Source organism: Notolepis coatsorum, assembly GCF_963971535.1.
Source record: "Notolepis coatsorum genome assembly, chromosome: 10".
Lineage (NCBI taxonomy): Eukaryota > Metazoa > Chordata > Actinopteri > Aulopiformes > Paralepididae > Notolepis > Notolepis coatsorum.
In genome coordinates this window covers 1,165,718-1,184,937 of record NC_140174.1, presented here as the reverse complement: position 1 = coordinate 1,184,937, position 19,220 = coordinate 1,165,718, and the positions used below count along the sequence as shown (strand labels likewise).

At 45.0% G+C, this 19,220-nt stretch overlaps 1 protein-coding gene across 1 annotated transcript in view; it reads right to left on the bottom strand.

Moving 5' to 3' along the window:
• Nucleotides 1-19,220, bottom strand: part of mrpl38 (mitochondrial ribosomal protein L38) — a 33,673-nt gene that overhangs the window by 11,660 nt on the left and 2,793 nt on the right. The window contains exons 2-7 of the mRNA XM_084322411.1: nucleotides 18,436-18,624; nucleotides 12,340-12,474; nucleotides 9,270-9,472; nucleotides 6,164-6,236; nucleotides 2,594-2,639; nucleotides 1,462-1,620 (exon numbers count right to left, since the gene is read on the bottom strand). Coding sequence (XP_084178537.1) covers nucleotides 1,462-1,620; nucleotides 2,594-2,639; nucleotides 6,164-6,236; nucleotides 9,270-9,472; nucleotides 12,340-12,474; nucleotides 18,436-18,624 — 805 coding nt within the window. The remainder of the gene's footprint in view (nucleotides 1-1,461; nucleotides 1,621-2,593; nucleotides 2,640-6,163; nucleotides 6,237-9,269; nucleotides 9,473-12,339; nucleotides 12,475-18,435; nucleotides 18,625-19,220) is intronic.

The window sequence follows — 19,220 nt, the reverse complement described above, 5'->3', positions numbered from 1 at the left end:
TCCTCCGTCGGTGTGTGAATGTGTGAGTGAGCGGGTCGAATGTGAGGAACTAAATTGTAAAGTGCTTTGGATAAAAGCTGATATATAAAGGCAGCCATTTACCATGTACTCAATAAAACAGATGAGTACAATTAAAAACAGGCAATGGGCAAATTCCATTCTACCTGCATAAGAAACAATCTTCAGGAATATAAAGGCTCTGCCCGTGTTGTTTAACTCACCAAGGAGCTCTGCCTGTGTTGTTTAACTCACCAAGGAGCTCTGCCCGTGTTGTTTAACTCACCAAGGAGCTCTGCCCGTGTTGTTTAACTCACCAAGGAGCTCTGCCCGTGTTGTTTAACTCACCAAGGAGCTCTGCCTGTGTTGTTTAACTCACCAAGGAGCTCTGCCCGTGTTGTTTAACTCACCAAGGAGCTCTGCCCGTGTTGTTTAACTCACCAAGGAGCTCTGCCCGTGTTGTTTAACTCACCAAGGAGCTCTGCCCGTGTTGTTTAACTCACCAAGGAGCTCTGCCCGTGTTGTTTAACTCACCAAGGAGCTCTGCCCGTGTTGTTTAACTCACCAAGGAGCTCTGCCCGTGTTGTTTAACTCACCAAGGAGCTCTGCCCGTGTTGTTTAACTCACCAAGGAGCTCTGCCTGTGTTGTTTAACTCACCAAGGAGCTCTGCCCGTGTTGTTTAACTCACCAAGGAGCTCTGCCCGTGTTGTTTAACTCACCAAGGAGCTCTGCCCGTGTTGTTTAACTCACCAAGGAGCTCTGCCCGTGTTGTTTAACTCACCAAGGAGCTCTGCCTGTGTTGTTTAACTCACCAAGGAGCTCTGCCCGTGTTGTTTAACTCACCAAGGAGCTCTGCCCGTGTTGTTTAACTCACCAAGGAGCTCTGCCCGTGTTGTTTAACTCACCAAGGAGCTCTGCCCGTGTTGTTTAACTCACCAAGGAGCTCTGCCCGTGTTGTTTAACTCACCAAGGAGCTCTGCCCGTGTTGTTTAACTCACCAAGGAGCTCTGCCTGTGTTGTTTAACTCACCAAGGAGCTCTGCCCGTGTTGTTTAACTCACCAAGGAGCTCTGCCCGTGTTGTTTAACTCACCAAGGAGCTCTGCCCGTGTTGTTTAACTCACCAAGGAGCTCTGCCTGTGTTGTTTAACTCACCAAGGAGCTCTGCCCGTGTTGTTTAACTCACCAAGGAGCTCTGCCTGTGTTGTTTAACTCACCAAGGAGCTCTGCCTGTGTTGTTTAACTCACCAAGGAGCTCTGCCTGTGTTGTTTAACTCACCAAGGAGCTCTGCCTGTGTTGTTTAACTCACCAAGGAGCTCTGCCCGTGTTGTTTAACTCACCAAGGAGCTCTGCCTGTGTTGTTTAACTCACCAAGGAGCTCTGCCCGTGTTGTTTAACTCACCAAGGAGCTCTGCCTGTGTTGTTTAACTCACCAAGGAGCTCTGCCTGTGTTGTTTAACTCACCAAGGAGACGGCCGGACGTCCTCGTGGAAGTCGATGGCTGCTTCCTGTTTGAACAGGATGTAGATGTAGCGGTGGAAGCCTGTGCCCTTGGCAGGGAAGGGGGCCAGGTAGGGACACAGCTCCTCTCCTGATTGGACCACACCCCCTGGGATGTTCCCCCTGGGACAAAACAAATGGCCTGCCTTATAAGGACTTCCTCAAGAGGTATTCAGGAAGTATAGACAAATTGAGTCACAAACGGTGTCTGGGGAAGGCACACCCATAGATATATATATAGAACACTAGATAGCTTGCCCGCGCTGCCGGCCAATGGAGAGCGACGTCACTGAACCGCCGCCATCTTGCCAGGGGCAGCCTTGAGTGAGAGTGAGTGAGCTGCACAGACAAAAATACTCATAACTCGCTGAAATATTGACGGATTTACAAACGGTTTGGTTTATTACAAGCATTATTAACGTGGCTATGATTCAAGCGGTTTGTAAAAAAAAACATCTTTACATTTTTTTTTTTTATAAGTATGCAGTATCATAACTACATCTTTGATGTTTATAGCTTGTATAACTTGTTTGTAAATCCGTCAATATTTCAGCGAGTTATGAGTATTTTTGTCTGTGCAGCTCACTCACTCTCACTCAAGGCTGCCCCTGGCAAGATGGCGGCGGTTCAGTGACGCTGGTGACTCCGCCTTAAGCTATCTAGTGTTCTATATAGATATCTATGGGCACACCTCTCATCCCAATCACGGACTGTTTGTCCTCCTCGCCCCCGGGAGGCGCTACAGGAACCTCCGCTCCAGGTCGAGCAGACTCAGGAACAGCTTCTTTCCCTGAATTCTGTGCCACATTGACAGGCCCCCCCCCCCCCCATATAAACCCATCTCACATGTGTGTGTGTGTTCCTGTGTGTCGCCCATCTCACATGTGTGTGTGTGTTCCCGTGTGTCGCCCATCTCACATGTGTGTGTGTGTTCCTGTGTGTCGCCCATCTCACATGTGTGTGTGTGTTCCTGTGTGTCGCCCATCTCACATGCGTGTTCATCTGCATGACAATTAAAGATGACTTCTTCTTCTGTTATTAATGTGACTAAACTAGGTGGTGTGATGCATTAGTACGACGGCAGAGAGATACTCACACGAGCCAGTGTACATACTCGCCCTCGCCGTCCAGGAGGTGCTCGTCTGAAACAGAGAGGGATTTACATTGTTTACACTAAATATATTGTACAATAAACGCTTGGAATACGTGCATACATCGCTCCAGACCAAGACTGTCACTTCCTCATCATAATCTAGTCATACGGTGCCCCCGTGTGGACGTTCAGTAGAATTACAGGATGGGTATCAGAATGCCCCCGTAAAAGGGAGTGTGATTATTTTTATTAGTCGCGTGGCACCGGAATAAAATAGAATAGAAGTACTTTACTAATACCAAGGGAAATTCAGCACCACAGATCGCTCACAATAAACATTTAGTTATTGAATACACAGTCAAAGATATACATTCTAAATATACAGTCCAAAAATATACAGTAAAATGTACTTTCTTTAGACCCAAACTGCGTCTTTATGGTGATTCCGTTTATAAATCAGGGGATTTAAAAAGGTGCTGTGAGGGGTATTTTCTTTGTTAAAATAAGTGTCTACGTGTTAAAATAAGTGTCTACATGTTAAAATAAGTGGTCTATGTGTTAAAATATGTGGTCTACGTGTTAAAATAAGTGGTCTGTGTTCAAATAAGTGGTCTATGTGTTAAAATAAGTGGTCTATGTGTTAAAATAAGTGGTCTATGTGTTAAAATAAGTGGTCTATGTGTTAAAATAAGTGGTCTACATGTTAAAATAAGGTTAGACTAGTGTTTTTGTGGCTCGTTTTTATACGTTTTTGAATACGTTTCATGTCCCTATTACACAGAAATGCGTTTTTTGGCGTTTTTCTTTTTTTGGATACGGCTGAAACGCTAAATTGTGTTTGCGTTTTGGAGAACCCCTAAAAAACGCACCGACAACAGCCGTGTAGTCAGCACGGAGCCGTTGTTGCGAAACGCCCATGCGCAGTAGATACCATCTGCGTGCCCTTCCGGTGACAACAGTGTGTGTGTTTGGGACAGAGCTCCGTGTCCCAAATAGCTGCAGCTACCATGTGTTGTCAAGTTATTGTTATAAGGACCCCAGTCCAAGCTACAACAGTCTGCATTCCCTTAACAATTGTTTGTATTGAGCCGTATTGTATTGTACCCATATGCAATATGTTAAATAAAGTTTACATCCATTCATTCTGCTAGCATTACCGATTGCATGAGCAGCTGGCTAACGTGAGCTATCAAACCCTGATAGCTCAAAGCTCCTCATTCAACTTAACAAGCATTAAACAAAATGGCCCAGTCATCTATTCACCTTTGTTTAATACACACAGCGTTGTCTCTAATGTTATCTAACTACTGATAGCTCTCGATATCATCAGTTTGGTGCTGGCTAAATAGCGTGAGCTAACGTTAGCTTCTAGCCACAATGCTATACTGTTATAATGGCATACTCCATTGACGTTAGCATGCAGTTAAGTGTCTTCGCTCAAGGACACTTCGACACGCTGCCCGGGAGGAGCAGGAATCGAACCGGGAACCTTCCGACTTCCAGGCGACCGCTCTGCTTCCTGAGCCACAGTAAATTATTTGAACTATTTGTCAAATAATTATGACGTTTTGAGATCCATGCGCCATTTGGCGACATGATGGAAGGATGAATGAATATACTTTTTTATTATTAACTATGTAAAGAAAAAAACAGCGCGTAGCTTAGGTATCTTAAGAAAAACCAGACGCATATTAAATTTGAGATCATTATACACAATTTATTGTACTCTTTTATTACCATATCTAACTTACTGTATAGAAACTTGGGGAAACACATACAAAACTAATCTGAATCCTATTATCATCTTACAGAAAAAGGCAATAAGGGCTGTGAACAATGTTAGTTATCTCCATCCTACAAACACACTGTTTTTTGAACTAAGGGCATTAAAGTTCCTCGACTTAGTTGACCTTAAAACAGTAGAGATAGTTTTTAAAGCTAGAAGTTATCAACTGCCATGTAACTTACAAATTGTGTTTAAAGAACGAGAGGTGACGTATAATTTAAGAAGAACACTCCATTTGAAACAGCCTAGAGCTCGAACCACACTTAAAACGTAAAAGTATATGTCTGTGTCAGTGAAAGGAGTGAAACTCTGGAACAATATACCGGATGAAATAAAAAACAGCAGGAGTATTTTTAAGTTTAAAAAGATGTTTAAAAACAGGGTTCTAGAATCTTATAGTAAAATTTAACCTACAATATTTTTTTCTTTTCTTTTTTTTCTACCATGAAACTCTGGTATTGCAGATTAATTTTAGATGTTTCCTATGTTGGCTTATGTTCTTTTCAGGAACGTATTTTTTTTTGTTGATTGTTGATTTTTTGTTTGTTTGTTTGTTTGTTTTATCTTGCAAACTTTAACTTTTTTTGTTCTTTTCTGGATCGTTTTTTGTTGATTTTTGATTGTTGATTTTTAATTTATTTTTTTATATATTTTGAAAACTAACTTTTTTGAATTTGTTTTTTTGAATTAGGGGTAGGTTGCTCTATAAGCCTTCGGCTTCAAACCTATCCTTTTCGTTTGTTTATTTGTGAAAATGTTCGAAATAAAATAATTAATTCATTCATTCATCACGGTGGAACATGGGCAGGGTTCAAGTCAGTTTATTAAACTCATAGTTAGCCACTCTGCCCCCTAGTGGCATCCCGCGGGCATGACACTTTGTGTAAGACCAGTTGGATCCATAATGACGAGGCTTTGACACAGTGTCCTTCCTGACTGTGTCCACAGGGGGCGCTCCTCCTCCTCGAAGCCCACTACCCCTCACCCTAACACAGACTCACCAGGACAGGGAGCCCCCCTCCTCCCCCTCCCCCCCACTACCCCTCACCCAGACTCACCAGGACGCCTGTAGCTGTTCCGCAACCGTTCCTATTTCCGGGGTAGGCCTGATTGGCCCCGACAGGCACGTGACCCGCCGCGGCCACGCCCCGCGGCAGCCCCAGGAGCAAGCGTGCTACTGCTGGAGTTCGCTTCGCCTTTCACATCGCTGCCGTTGGCGAAAGCAGACAAATGAATGACTAATTCGGTCAGAAATAACGTAACTAATAACGTTAGTAAGCACTGCTTATATGCTTATTATGTCTGCGGGGTACAGTAAACGTTTCTCCCGGTACATTCTGAAGAGCACACCGCTGTATGTTGGAGAACCAGCGGTCTTCCTCACTCGAGTGAGACTAAAGCCGTGCACTGCACAGTCTCTAACAGTGTAACAGTAAGAAGCATTTTGGATAAAAGTATTCTGTACTTCTGTATGACAACAATGTATGCCTTTCAAATGTTAAATGATTAAATGATACACAGCGAAATCTACGCTCTCGCCTCTCATCCTGCTCTCATCCTGCTTTCGCCAACGGCAGCGATGTGAAAGGCGAAGCGAACTCCAGCAGTAGCGCGCTTGCTCCTGGGGCTGCCGCGGGGCGTGGCCGCGGCGGGTCACGTGCCTGTCGGGGCCAATCAGGCCTACCCCGGAAGTAGGAACGGTTGCGGAACAGCTACAGGCCACCAGGACAGGGAGCCCCCCTCCTCCCCCTCAAAGCCCACTACCCCTCACCCTCACCCAGACTCACCAGGGCAGGTGAGCAGCAGGGTCCACAGGGAGCCCTCCTCCGCCTCGAAGCCCACGTGAGGAGCAGCTGTGGCCTGCAGGAGACACGTGTTGCGTGGGGGGGGGGGGGGGGGGGAAGTAGGGACATGTATCAATATCGTTTACCGTCCATAGAATAGAATACTTTATTGATCCCGAGGGAGATTCAGAACTAATACAGATCGCTCACAATAAACAAATGTAGGTCAAAAATCTAAAATCACAAATAAGAATAAAAATACAGTCAAGGATATACATTCTCAAATATACAGCCAGAAATATACAGTATTATACAGTAAAAAGTTTACAAGAAACGCAATGGAGACGCAAACCCAACCACACCGTACCAAACCAAACCCAACCACACCGTACCAAACCAAACCCAACCACACCGTACCATACCAAACCCAACCACACCGTACCATACCAAACCCAACCACACCGTACCAAACCAAACCACATCGTACCATACCAAACCCAACCCAACCACACCGTACCATACCAAACCCAACCCAACCACACCGTACCATACCAAACCCAACCCAACCACACCGTACCATACCAAACCACATCGTACCATACCAAACCCAACCCAACCACACCGTACCATACCAAACCCAAACCAAACCACATCGTACCATACCAAACCCAACCACACCATACCAAACCCAACCACACCATACCAAACCCAACCACACCATACCAAACCCAACCACACCGTACCAAACCACATCGTACCAAACCCAACCACACCGTACCAAACCCAACCACACCATACCAAACCCAACCACACCATACCAAACCCAACCACACCATACCAAACCCAACCACACCGTACCAAACCAAACCCAACCCAACCACACCGTACCAAACCCAACCACACCGTACCATACCACACCATACCAAACCCAACCACACCGTACCAAACCCAACCACACCATACCATACCCAACCACACCATACCCAACCACACCATACCCAACCACACCATACCATACCCAACCACACCATACCCAACCACACCATACCAAACCCAACCACACCGTACCATACCAAACCCAACCACACCATACCCAACCACACCATACCAAACCACACCACACCATACCCAACCACACCGTACCATACCCAACCACACCATACCACACCATACCAAACCATACCCAACCACACCGTACCAAACCCACCATACCACACCGTACCCAACCACACCATACCATACCCAACCACACCATACCAAACCACACCATACCCAACCACACCATACCCAACCACACCAAACCATACCCAACCACACCATACCCAACCACACCATACCAAACCACACCATACCCAACCACACCAAACCATACCCAACCACACCATACCCAACCATACCGTACCATACCAAACCCAACCACACCGTACCAAACCCAACCACACCATACCATACCCAACCACACCGTACCATACCCAACCACACCAAACCAAACCCAACCACACCAAACCAAACCACACCATACCAAACCGCACCGTATCAAACCAAACCACACCGTATCAAACCAAACCGCACCATACCAAACCCAACCACACCGTACCAAACCCAACCACACCGTACCAAACCAAACCACACCGTACCAAACCAAACCAAACCGCACCGTACCAAACCCAACCACACCGTACCATACCAAACCCAACCACACCGTACCAAACCAAACCAAACCGCACCGTACCAAACCCAACCACACCGTACCATACCAAACCCAACCACACCGTACCAAACCAAACCCAACCACACCGTACCAAACCCAACCACACCACACCATACCAAACCCAACCACACCGTACCAAACCAAACCCAACCACACCGTACCAAACCCAACCACACCACACCGTACCAAACCCAACCACACCGTACCAAACCCAGTGTTACGGACGGTGTCCTTATGTATGTATATAGAGGGAGTAATGTATCTTATGTTGTATATATAGGCATGTTTTGTTTGTTGTTGTCTTGTCTCCCCCTTGTGTCTACATATCCCACTCTCAGGTTCCCAGTTGCAGCAGCAGCTGGTCAATCAGCAACTCACCCCGGTGCAGCGGCAGCTGAGACTCGTTCTGCAATCAACATCCACTCTCCCTTCATATACCCTGTGTTTCAGTGTTAGTTAGCTCCCTGGTTCGTTTGGTCTGTGTGCTGTGGTAACTATTCTTGGTCTGTGTGGGGGAGCCCTTTGTGTGTTCTGGTAATAGAGCTGGTGAAGGCTCTGGCACTTTGTGCTGTTAGTTTAGGAGGTGTGTTTAGTGTTGTGTATCTCTATTATATAAACTGTATCTTTAGTGTTGTATCTTTGGTGTAGAGCTGGTACCTGAAGCTCTGGTTCATTGCATTATGTTTAGGAGTCTTTATAGTTTGTGTACATTTCTGTTTTGTTCCTAACCCGTGTATATTTATTCCTCGTCACCCAGCCTATGGTGATTGTTTTGCTTTGTTATTAATCTTTTGTTTCGCACACAGGGACATTGAGGGCAGGAAGATACCCTGGGGTCTACATCTGCATCACGTAGGAGATCTACTGTTAAAGACACCAGTTTAGAGTGAGCACCACCTCCTGTACTTTGGGGCGTCCGCGCCTGTAAAGGGGGGGGTGGGCTTTTGTTTCCTTTTGATATTATTTGGTGCTCACTGGTAGGTCCTCTTTGCTCTCTGTGTTGCTGATCCTTATTTGTAAAATAAATATTGTTATTTTACAATCTGTCTCCGGTGTTTTGTGTCACTGCACCCTCACCTATCCTGTCTGTGGCCTAGTGTTGCGTCTCCCCACGGGGGCACGTAACACCCAGCCACACCATACCAAACCCAGCCACACCATACCAAACCCAGCCATACCATACCAAACCCAGCCATACCATACCAAACCCAGCCACACCACACCATACCAAACCCAGCCACACCACACCATACCAAACCCAGCCACACCATACCAAACCCAGCCACACCATACCAAACCCAGCCACACCGTACCAAACCACATTATTATTATTACTAGAAGAAACATTTTATATATATAAAAAAATATATATATATATATAATTATATATAAACGTACTTCAGTAGGCGTCAGCTGGTTGCCATAATGCACGTGTGCGCCGCCGTCCTGGCCGTAGTTGATGCGCAGGGGCACGCGGGGCACAAAGTACGCCAGGGGGAACAGGTCTCTGAACACGCCGTAGTGCTCTGCCAGCCTGCGGACGTGGTGCGGGCCGGACGTCTCCTCCCAGGCGGCCTGCACACGGGCCAGGGGCACCCTCACTGGGGCACAGAGACAATATATATATATATATACACTGTACACGTCTCCTCCCAGGGGGCCTGCACGCGGGCCAGGGGCACCCTCACTGGGGCACAGAGACAATATATATATATATACACACTGTACACGTCTCCTCCCAGGCGGCCTGCACGCGGGCCAGGGGCACCCTCACTGGGGCACAGAGACAATATATATAATATATATATATACACAACACACACTGTACATATACTCTCCGTTTGTTCAGAAGTAAAGATGGACTCGTTAAGACCCATGACCTTGCCTTGTTCTGTCTCAGCATTCTTTCCTGTATTCTGTATTTCCCCACTTAAGGGCTCTACATCTACACGCTCTACATGCTCTACATCTACACGCTCTACATGCTCTACATGCTCTACATCTACACGCTCTACATGCTACATGCTCTACATCTACACGCTCTACATGCTACATGCTCTACATCTACACGCTCTACATGCTCTACATCTACACGCTCTACATGCTCTACATGCTCTACATCTACACGCTCTACATGCTACATGCTCTACATCTACACGCTCTACATGCTACATGCTCTACATCTACACGCTCTACATGCTACATGCTCTACATGCTACAGCAACTGCGACGCGAATGCAACGCAACATGGTTGCAGATGTTGTAGAGGGTGTTGCGAGGATGTTGCGAGGATGTTGCGTACCTAATCTGAACAACCGTTGCGTTGATGTTGTGTAGCGTTGCGTTGATGTTGTGTAGCAGTGATTGGTTGGTTGAGTGAATGGGGGCGGGGCTGTCATATAATAATATTGGTCCCGCAGGCAGGAATACTATCCTTGATAGTTAACGTAATTTATACAAATGAAAGTATTGATTTCGCCGTAACGAATCATTAAAGAAATATACCGTTAACTGGAATATGTTAGTTTCTTACACATATGTTGGATTATGTAATTGGTTTGTCATGACAAACCAATAAAGAATTGTGAATTAACCGGTGGTTATCCTATAACCCTAGTTATGTACATTTCAACAAAGTGGAGCCGCAGGGGACTTCCATAGCATACGCCTTCAAATCCTCTTACCTTGACGATTAAAAGCCTCCACAATTTAGTAAACAGTGTTCCTGGTGTTGATATTTTACGATGCCAGCTTGTGAGAATTCGTTGTAGCCAGCCAGCTAACATTAATGCCATTCAGAATTTATTAACATCGCTACAACAACACAGTAACGTTAATATAATTACATGCATCATTGTTTACAATGAACGGTGGGGCTAATCGAAAGGACTGAACACAGGGACACGTTAAACAGCAATCAATTAATTTAATACAACAACAGGTAGTTCGAGCTGCACTTTCGTGCCTATACGTGGTGTGGTCGTGCCTATACGTGGTGTGGTCGTGCCTATACGTGGTGTGGTCGTGCCTATACGTGGTGTGGTCGTGCCTATACGTGGTGTGGTCGTGCCTATACGTGGTGTGGTCGTGCCTATACGTGGTGTGGTCGTGCCTATACGTGGTGTGGTCGTGCCTATACGTGGTGTGGTCGTGCCTATACGTGGTGTGGTCGTGCCTATACGTGGTGTGGTCGTGCCTATACGTGGTGTGGTCGTGCCTATACGTGGTGTGGTCGTGCCTATACGTGGTGTGGTCGTGCCTATACGTGGTGTGGTCGTGCCTATACGTGGTGTGGTCGTGCCTATACGTGGTGTGGTCGTGCCTATACGTGGTGTGGTCGTGCCTATACGTGGTGTGGTCGTGCCTATACGTGGTGTGGTCGTGCCTATACGTGGTGTGGTCGTGCCTATACGTGGTGTGGTCGTGCCTATACGTGGTGTGGTCGTGCCTATACGTGGTGTGGTCGTGCCTATACGTGGTGTGGTCGTGCCTATACGTGGTGTGGTCGTGCCTATACGACCGCACCACAGCCACAGGGATATACGCGGCTTTGACGAGCTCTCTCTCTCTCCTGCCGATTAGATTCAGCAGCTCTTCCTCGAGTGCCTGTAGCTGCCTGCATCCATCCCTGCTGCTAGCTAACGTTGAAACTAACCTAAAGTTAGTTGTTCACCAACGATCTACACAGACACCAACAAACACAGAACCGGACTAAGTTACACAAGCAGATAGCGATAGCGTCATAAATACTTCCGGTCGGGGGGGGGTTTCAAAATAAAAGAGCGGCGTCTAGAACACCGGAAAGACGTTTATTTTGTACATTATCTAACGTTAAAACGAACCTAAACTAACGTTACAACTAACCTTAAACTAACGAACTAAATATAACTATATTACACTATATACAAGAACACAAGCAAAAACAAACATAAACACGGCTATTATATGGGTTGTAACTTGTTATCGATGGGTTGGTTGAGAAGGGGAGTTTCATCTATCTAGGGAACCTATAGCTGCATCCGGGGTACAATGTTGCATCATAGGCTGCGCGTCGATGTTGCAGAAGCATAAAGGCAGAGTGTCTGCAACACCGTCGCGTTGTCGATGTTGGGTCGCAGTCGCGTTGCAGTTGCTGTAGCATGTAGAGGCCTTTAGCCAATAGCAAAGTATATTTAATAGCCTTAACAACTTTTAACTACGCTCTTATACTGATAATACTGTTTTAATTATGCTCTTAAAATGTCTCTCTCTATTCTGTTAACATCTTGCCTCCCTATGACTTGTGAATAATTGATAACAATAATAATGTAAACGGGGAGGTTTGAGGAACGCTCCGTCTGAGGGGGTTTGTGTTCGCGGTGAGGGACACAAAATGGCCGCCGCACAGCGACTACCGATGGTCGCTGCTGCGGCGTCACGCGCGGTCCGACGGGGGGGGGGGGGGGGGGGGGGGCAGGGGGCTACTTACGGGTGCGGAGGCGGGCGGCCCTCTCCAGCTCCACGCTGCTCTTGTTCTCCTTCAGCACCCTCCTCCTCTCCTTCACCTCGCGGCTCCGCGGGGGGCGGCAGCGCGCCAGGCCGATGTTCACCAGCTCAGCGGGCGCTGCCACGGAACAAGTTAAGGTTTAGTTTTATTTGTCACGTATAAGGTACATTATTACAGTGACATGCTTGGTTCTGTACGAGCCCCCTGGGAATGTGCTTCATAGAGAACCAAACGGTTTAAAGAATAAAGACCAAACACTATATAAAATATACAAACTAAAGTACAAAATGCAACCAAAATGCAAGAATGCAAAATGAGGTAGGGATGTAGTTTGTAATAGATGATTAAAACACGGCGTGGTGTTAAGAAGTGTCTATAGTGTCTAAAGTGAATGTTAAAGTTGAGTGGTGTTAAGAAGTGTCTATAGTGTCTAAAGTGAATGTTAAAGTTGAGTGGTGTTAAGAAGTGTCTATAGTGTCTAAAGTGAATGTTAAAGTTGAGTGGTGTTAAGAAGTGTCTATAGTGTCTAAAGTGAATGTTAAAGTTGAGTGGTGTTAAGAAGTGTCTATAGTGTCTAAAGTGAATGTTAAAGTTGAGTGTTGGATGCAGATGTAGTTTGTAATAGATGATTAAAACACGGCGTGGTGTTAAGAAGTGTCTATAGTGTCTAAAGTGAATGTTAAAGTTGAGTGTTGGATGCAGATGTAGTTTGTAATAGATGATTAAAACACGGCGTGGTGTTAAGAAGTGTCTATAGTGTCTAAAGTGAATGTTAAAGTTGAGTGTTGGATGCAGATGTAGTTTGTAATAGATGATTAAAACACGGCGTGGTGTTAAGAAGTGTCTATAGTGTCTAAAGTGAATGTTAAAGTTGAGTGTTGGATGCAGATGTAGTTTGTAATAGATGATTAAAACACGGCGTGGTGTTAAGAAGTGTCTATAGTGTCTAAAGTGAATGTTAAAGTTGAGTGTTGGATGCAGATGTAGTTTGTAATAGATGATTAAAACACGGCGTGGTGTTAAGAAGTGTCTATAGTGTCTAAAGTGAATGTTAAAGTTGAGTGGTGTTAAGAAGTGTCTATAGTGTCTAAAGTGAATGTTAAAGTTGAGTGTTTAAAGTGAATGGATGCAGATGACATTATGACAAACCCCCGTTTCCACCGCAGCACCAGAGAACACGACGTGTTTACAACTGTGTTTCCCTCCTCCTCTCCATGGGGGGGGGGGGGGGGTAGCTTCCATGGGGGGGGGGGGGGTAGCTTCCATGGGGGGGGGGGGTAGCTTCCATGGGGGGGGGGGGGGGGTAGCTTCCATGCCCATCCCTGTTGCTCCTAGTTTTGGTTCTAATCTAAATCTAGTTCTAGCTTTTGTTTTATTGCCATTTTTTTATTATGGTAGTTAGTGGCATGTGTCTGATAGGGATATATTATTAAAATATTGTATAATTGGCTGATATGAACATAGATAATGTATGTAAAAGCTAAATAGTATATTATGCTGTATTCTATTATGAATTAATTATGAGTAGGTATTATTGTATTGTATTATGAATTCATAAGGCGTATATATTGTTGTATTGTATTATGAATTTGATTAGGGTTTTTATTGTTGTTTTAATTGTCTGTATGACATGTGAATGTTGTGAGTGTATAAGTCTGTAACTGTATTTTACGTGTTATGGACCCCAGGAAGAATAGCCCCAGCACTGCTGTGGCTAATGGGGATCCAAATAAACTTAAACTTAAACTTAAAGTCCTGATGCTAATGTTTTTAGTGCTGTTCCTTCAGACAAATTATGACTAGGCCTATTTGTAAAAATAGGATTATTACTATTTAAAAGGACCTCTTGATTGTATCAAACACAATTCAAACAAGCCATATCCATTGTTTAAGCCACAAAGCAAGCAGCGTTGGAGCGCTTCCCTCAGATGAAATGGTAAAATGGTGTCTGTGAGAGGCATTTTGTTTACCAGTCAGTGTAAGTAATGTGGAGGGGTTTGACTCACTGTGAATCAAGGGCTTCACACTTGATTGGCAGGTTTAATTGGGACCTTAAAGAGGAACACCACTCAAATAAAAAATGCTAATATGTTGTATCCGTGGCACAAGACAGTTATTTTATCAATATTTGTGAACCTGAGCTACTCTCTCTCCCAACGCTAGAAACCAGAGAAGTAAGAATCAAACTTATGATGTCATCTATACTGTATAGGCTGGAGCTGCTCTGTTGATAATGAAGGGAGACTGATTGTGTGGATCCACAGAAGATCTTTTCTTTAGTTAATATCCAAATTATAAATGGCAAATAATGGCACCTTGGCTTGACGGCCTCTCTTCGACCTGACCCGGCCGCGTCAACACGTTAGGCAACCAACTTGCGTTCAGCGTTTCTCTGATTGGCCACGACGCCCATGTGCCGGAACAGCAGCGCGAGAGAGCGGCAGTGCGGAAATAGGCTGCATTCTATTGCCATTCTCTGCGACAAACTCTAACCTTAACCAACTCCGAAAGAATGCCTAAACTTAACCCTAACCTTAACCAACTCCGAAACAATGCCTAAACTTAACCCTAACCTTAACCAACTCCGAAACAATGCCTAAACTTAACCCTAACCTTAACCAACTCCGAAACAATGCCTAAACTTAACCCTAACCTTAACCAACTCCGAAACAATGCCTAAACTTAACCCTAACCTTAACCAACTCCGAAAGAATGCCTAAACTTAACCCTAACCTTAACCAACTCCGAAAGAATGCCTAAACTTAACCCTAACCTTAACCAACTCCGAAAGAATGCCTAAACTTAACCCTAACCTTAACCAACTCCGAAACAATGCCTAAACTTAACCCTAACCTTAACCAACTCCGAAACAATGCCTAAACTTAACTCTAACCTTAACCAACTCCGAAAGAATGCCTAAACTTAACCCTAACCTTAACCAACTCCGAAAGAATGCCTAAACTTAACCCTAACCTTAACCAACTCCGAAAGAATGCCTAAACTTAACCCTAACCTTAACCAACTCCGAAAGAATGCCTAAACTTAACCGGCGAAAGAATGCACGTTTATATAGAGAGGTGATAAATTAATTAAACGTAAAAAAAAATAAAAAAAAATTGAAGTGATTCGAACTTGTCACCAACGCACCGCAGGCTCCACAGCAAGGCGGCGAACGAGTTGAGCTAACTGTCGATGTGAAAACAGGGGGGATTACGGCTGCATAATGCGGGGGCGTCGCCGCGGGGGCGTGGCTAGGCGCAAGCTGGTTGCCTGAAGTAATGAAGCGACCGGGCCCCCAGGCAGGAGACCGTTTCAGCACTAGTCTGGTTTTGCATTTTTGCAAAAAGAAAAAATATATATATAAATAAAAAAAACTGCATTCTGTACTTCATTTAGTAATTTAGTTTGTAAATGTCTCCCTGTCTCTCGGTGAGTGGATGTCTCCAGTGATGGTGTGTCGATATACAGCCCTGGTCCCGCCCCCGTTGGGCCTGTCTGTCAAGGTGCTGTGATGGTCAAGGTGCTGTGATGGTCAAGGTGCTGTGATGGTCAAGGTGGTGTGATGGTCAAGGTGCTGTGATGGTCAAGGTGGTGTGATGGTCAAGGTGCTGTGATGGTCAAGGTGCTGTGATGGTCAAGGATCCGACCGGATCAACTGGACCATCTCACCTGCTGCCCTCTCTCTACTCCACCTGGGAGTCTGGGAGTGTTGCGGATATGGATATGGATTTTATGGTGGTTTTTGTTCTGGGTCTATTGTGATGTTTCTTCTTTTTTTTTTATCTACTTTTTCTCCCCATTTTCTATGTTTCTCCCATCCCAATTTCGTATTATCCAATTCTACCCTCCCCTGCCTCGAACGCTGCTAGACCATGCCTCCCACTGGTCGGCTGCAGTGAGGATAGAAGCCTTGCATCACGTGTCCCCTCCGGTACACGAGGAGGCAGCCTGTCGCATCTTTTCACCTGCACAGCGCCATCTCTCAGCGGCGAGGAGTAACGCGTGGGAGGCTCACGCCGCCCCCAATGCTTCCTGATTCTGCTGCGCAGGCGCACCAACCGACCTGTAGGAGTCGCTGTTCACAACGTCCGATCCCCACCCACCAGCTTCCCACCCCCCAATACGGCCAATTGTATTAGTATGAACGACCAGCCAAGCCGGAAGCAACGCAGAGAGCTGGACTCAAACCCAGCATCTCCTGCGTTAGTGGCGAGCGCCTTGCCCACTGCGCCACTTAGCCGTGTGATGTTTCTTCTTGACTTGTAAAAGCCCATGTGATCTCGGGCTACAAATACATTTGATTTGATATTGTATATTTTTGTGTCTGGACTTTATTCTTTAAACTTTTTACTGAATGAAACACAATCTCAGGAGGCTCGTACAGAACCAAGCATTCCACTGTAATGTACATGTACCTTATGTGTGACAAATAAAACAAAACTTAAAACACTTAAGATGGCTTCCAGTAGGGGGCAGAATAACACAACTATAGGCTCATCACGGTGCATCGGACCATCAACGCCAAGACGCGTGATGTCTCGCAGACCACCTCCCTCCCGCTCAACGAACAATAAACACTATACAACAACCATCAAATGCACACAGCACACACATCCACACGCACACTCATTTAAACAAACAACACTCTCCACACTTTAGATCACACAAACACACTTTATATTTATTGATAAAGGATTTGCACTACAACTCGTACACCTTACTGTAAATTGTACCTAAATTGTACCTCATCCCATTTCTGCTTTGCACTATATAGTATTGTATATTAGTATATTGCACAGTATATTGTATATTATATGGTAACTCAGTTACGTCTACTCTGCATCGAACATTGTACATATGTCTATACTGAACATTGTGACTTCTACTTTTACTTCTATTTTACATGCTATACTATTTTATTTCATACTTCTACGTCTTGTCTAGCACAGTCAATCAACGCTCTCTCTGTCTAGAGACTAGAACGAGTTGCCTCCACTAGTCAAGCAGACCTCTTTATATATATATATATACATTTATAAAGAAAGTATTGACTAGTAGTTGTGTCATCCTTGATCATTTCTAATAATAAGCACGTCGTTTACGTGTCTTTAATAAATCAACCCTCTGCTGATGACGTTGCTATGTGACAGTTAATTATTCCTTTAGTGTTTCTCACGGGACTTCTATAAGACGTGAACGCTGCTCATCTCAGACGTGTGTCACGCCCATAACGTGTGTCACGCCCATAACGTGTGTCACGCCCATAACGCCGGGATGTCAAACCCAGTTTCCCCTCAGTTGTATGGACATAAAAATATAAACATTTTCATAATTATACATTTGATCGAGCCAAGCCTACTTAACTCTTTCACTGCCACACGACAGAAGGTTAACCCTTTACTATCACACAACCGACGGCGATGCTCCATTATTAGCACCATTAGCTAATGATGCTAATGATGGAGCATCGCCGTCGGTTGTGTGATAGTAAAGGGCTAACCTTCTGTATTGTCACAGTGAAAGGGTTAACCGGCTGTCGTGTGGCAGTGAAAGGGTTAACATGACTGACAGACAGCACCCCCCCCCCCCCACATTTGACAAGAGTTTCCCCACAGAGTCTACAGGAAGTATGTAGCCTGTTTATTTCATGTCACATCCATAACACAGATTGTTTGCCCTGTTGCAGTATGATGATGAAAATGCATTTAAACAATGTTGTGTGTGGTGTCTACACGCCCCCCCAGGAGGTCCCATGAATATACAGTATATGTGAATGAGTTGATGTACGCCTAAACCAGTGGACCAGTGGATTTTCGGAGGCATTGTTAGATGTTTGGAGCCCCCCGCATCCCATCCATAACGCTGGAAGTGACCTCAATTAAAGTTCAGTTGATAACTTTGCTGATTTTGCTGATTTTCTTTATTTTTCTATTAGAAGGGTTTGTAATAATATCTGCTTATGGTCTGGTCAACCGTAACGGTTTGTTTCTATCTACATATAAGTAACAAATATGCAAATAACCCCTATATTACCAGTTTTATTCCCGTTAATTCCCATCATCATGGAGGGTTTCCTACCTGGCTCAGGGTATTCTTGCTCCACATGCTTCCTGTAAGTTCTCCACCACACGTCCTTGTTCTTCGCCTCCTCTGCCTTCTTCAGGTAGCGGGTGTAGCTGCGGTACTTCTCCAGGGACTCGAGGTTGTGGAAGTCGATGTCCTCGTTTGGCATCGGACCCAACGGAGCAGCCCGCCTGCACAGGACGGCTGAGGTTCAGACATCAGGTTAGATATACAGGCCTGGTGTGTTTACGCTGTTTTCAAGGTCTGCCATCTTGGGTAAATACAACTTTTCATTACCACCACCATGCATTATTCTGGAGGCGACAAGGAGGGAGATAACTCAAGATAATTAAAGAAGCCCCCCACCCACGTCTGTACATTCTCTACTGTATCTTGTCCATTTATGGAGAGAATCTACTGATGATTGATTGATTGATAACGTTATTAAGATTGCAGAATGGATACAATACAGTACGGCTCAATACACACAATTGTTAAGAGGATGCAGACCAGAGAAAGACTTTCGTCTTGTTTCCATCAGGGTCCCCCATTTTCAATTCATCATAACATACATGACATACAGATAGACAGTACTGCTACATCTATACATTTATGACATACCAGATCTACAAATATACAGTACTGTTTAAGAGACAGAGATTATAAAAGAAATTATATACATTCGAGGGGGAAGAAACTGTACATTGGAGGAGGTGAATGAATGAATGAATGAAAACTTTATTAACAGATTGCAGAATGGGTACAGTACAGTACGGCTCAATACATACAATTGTTAAGGG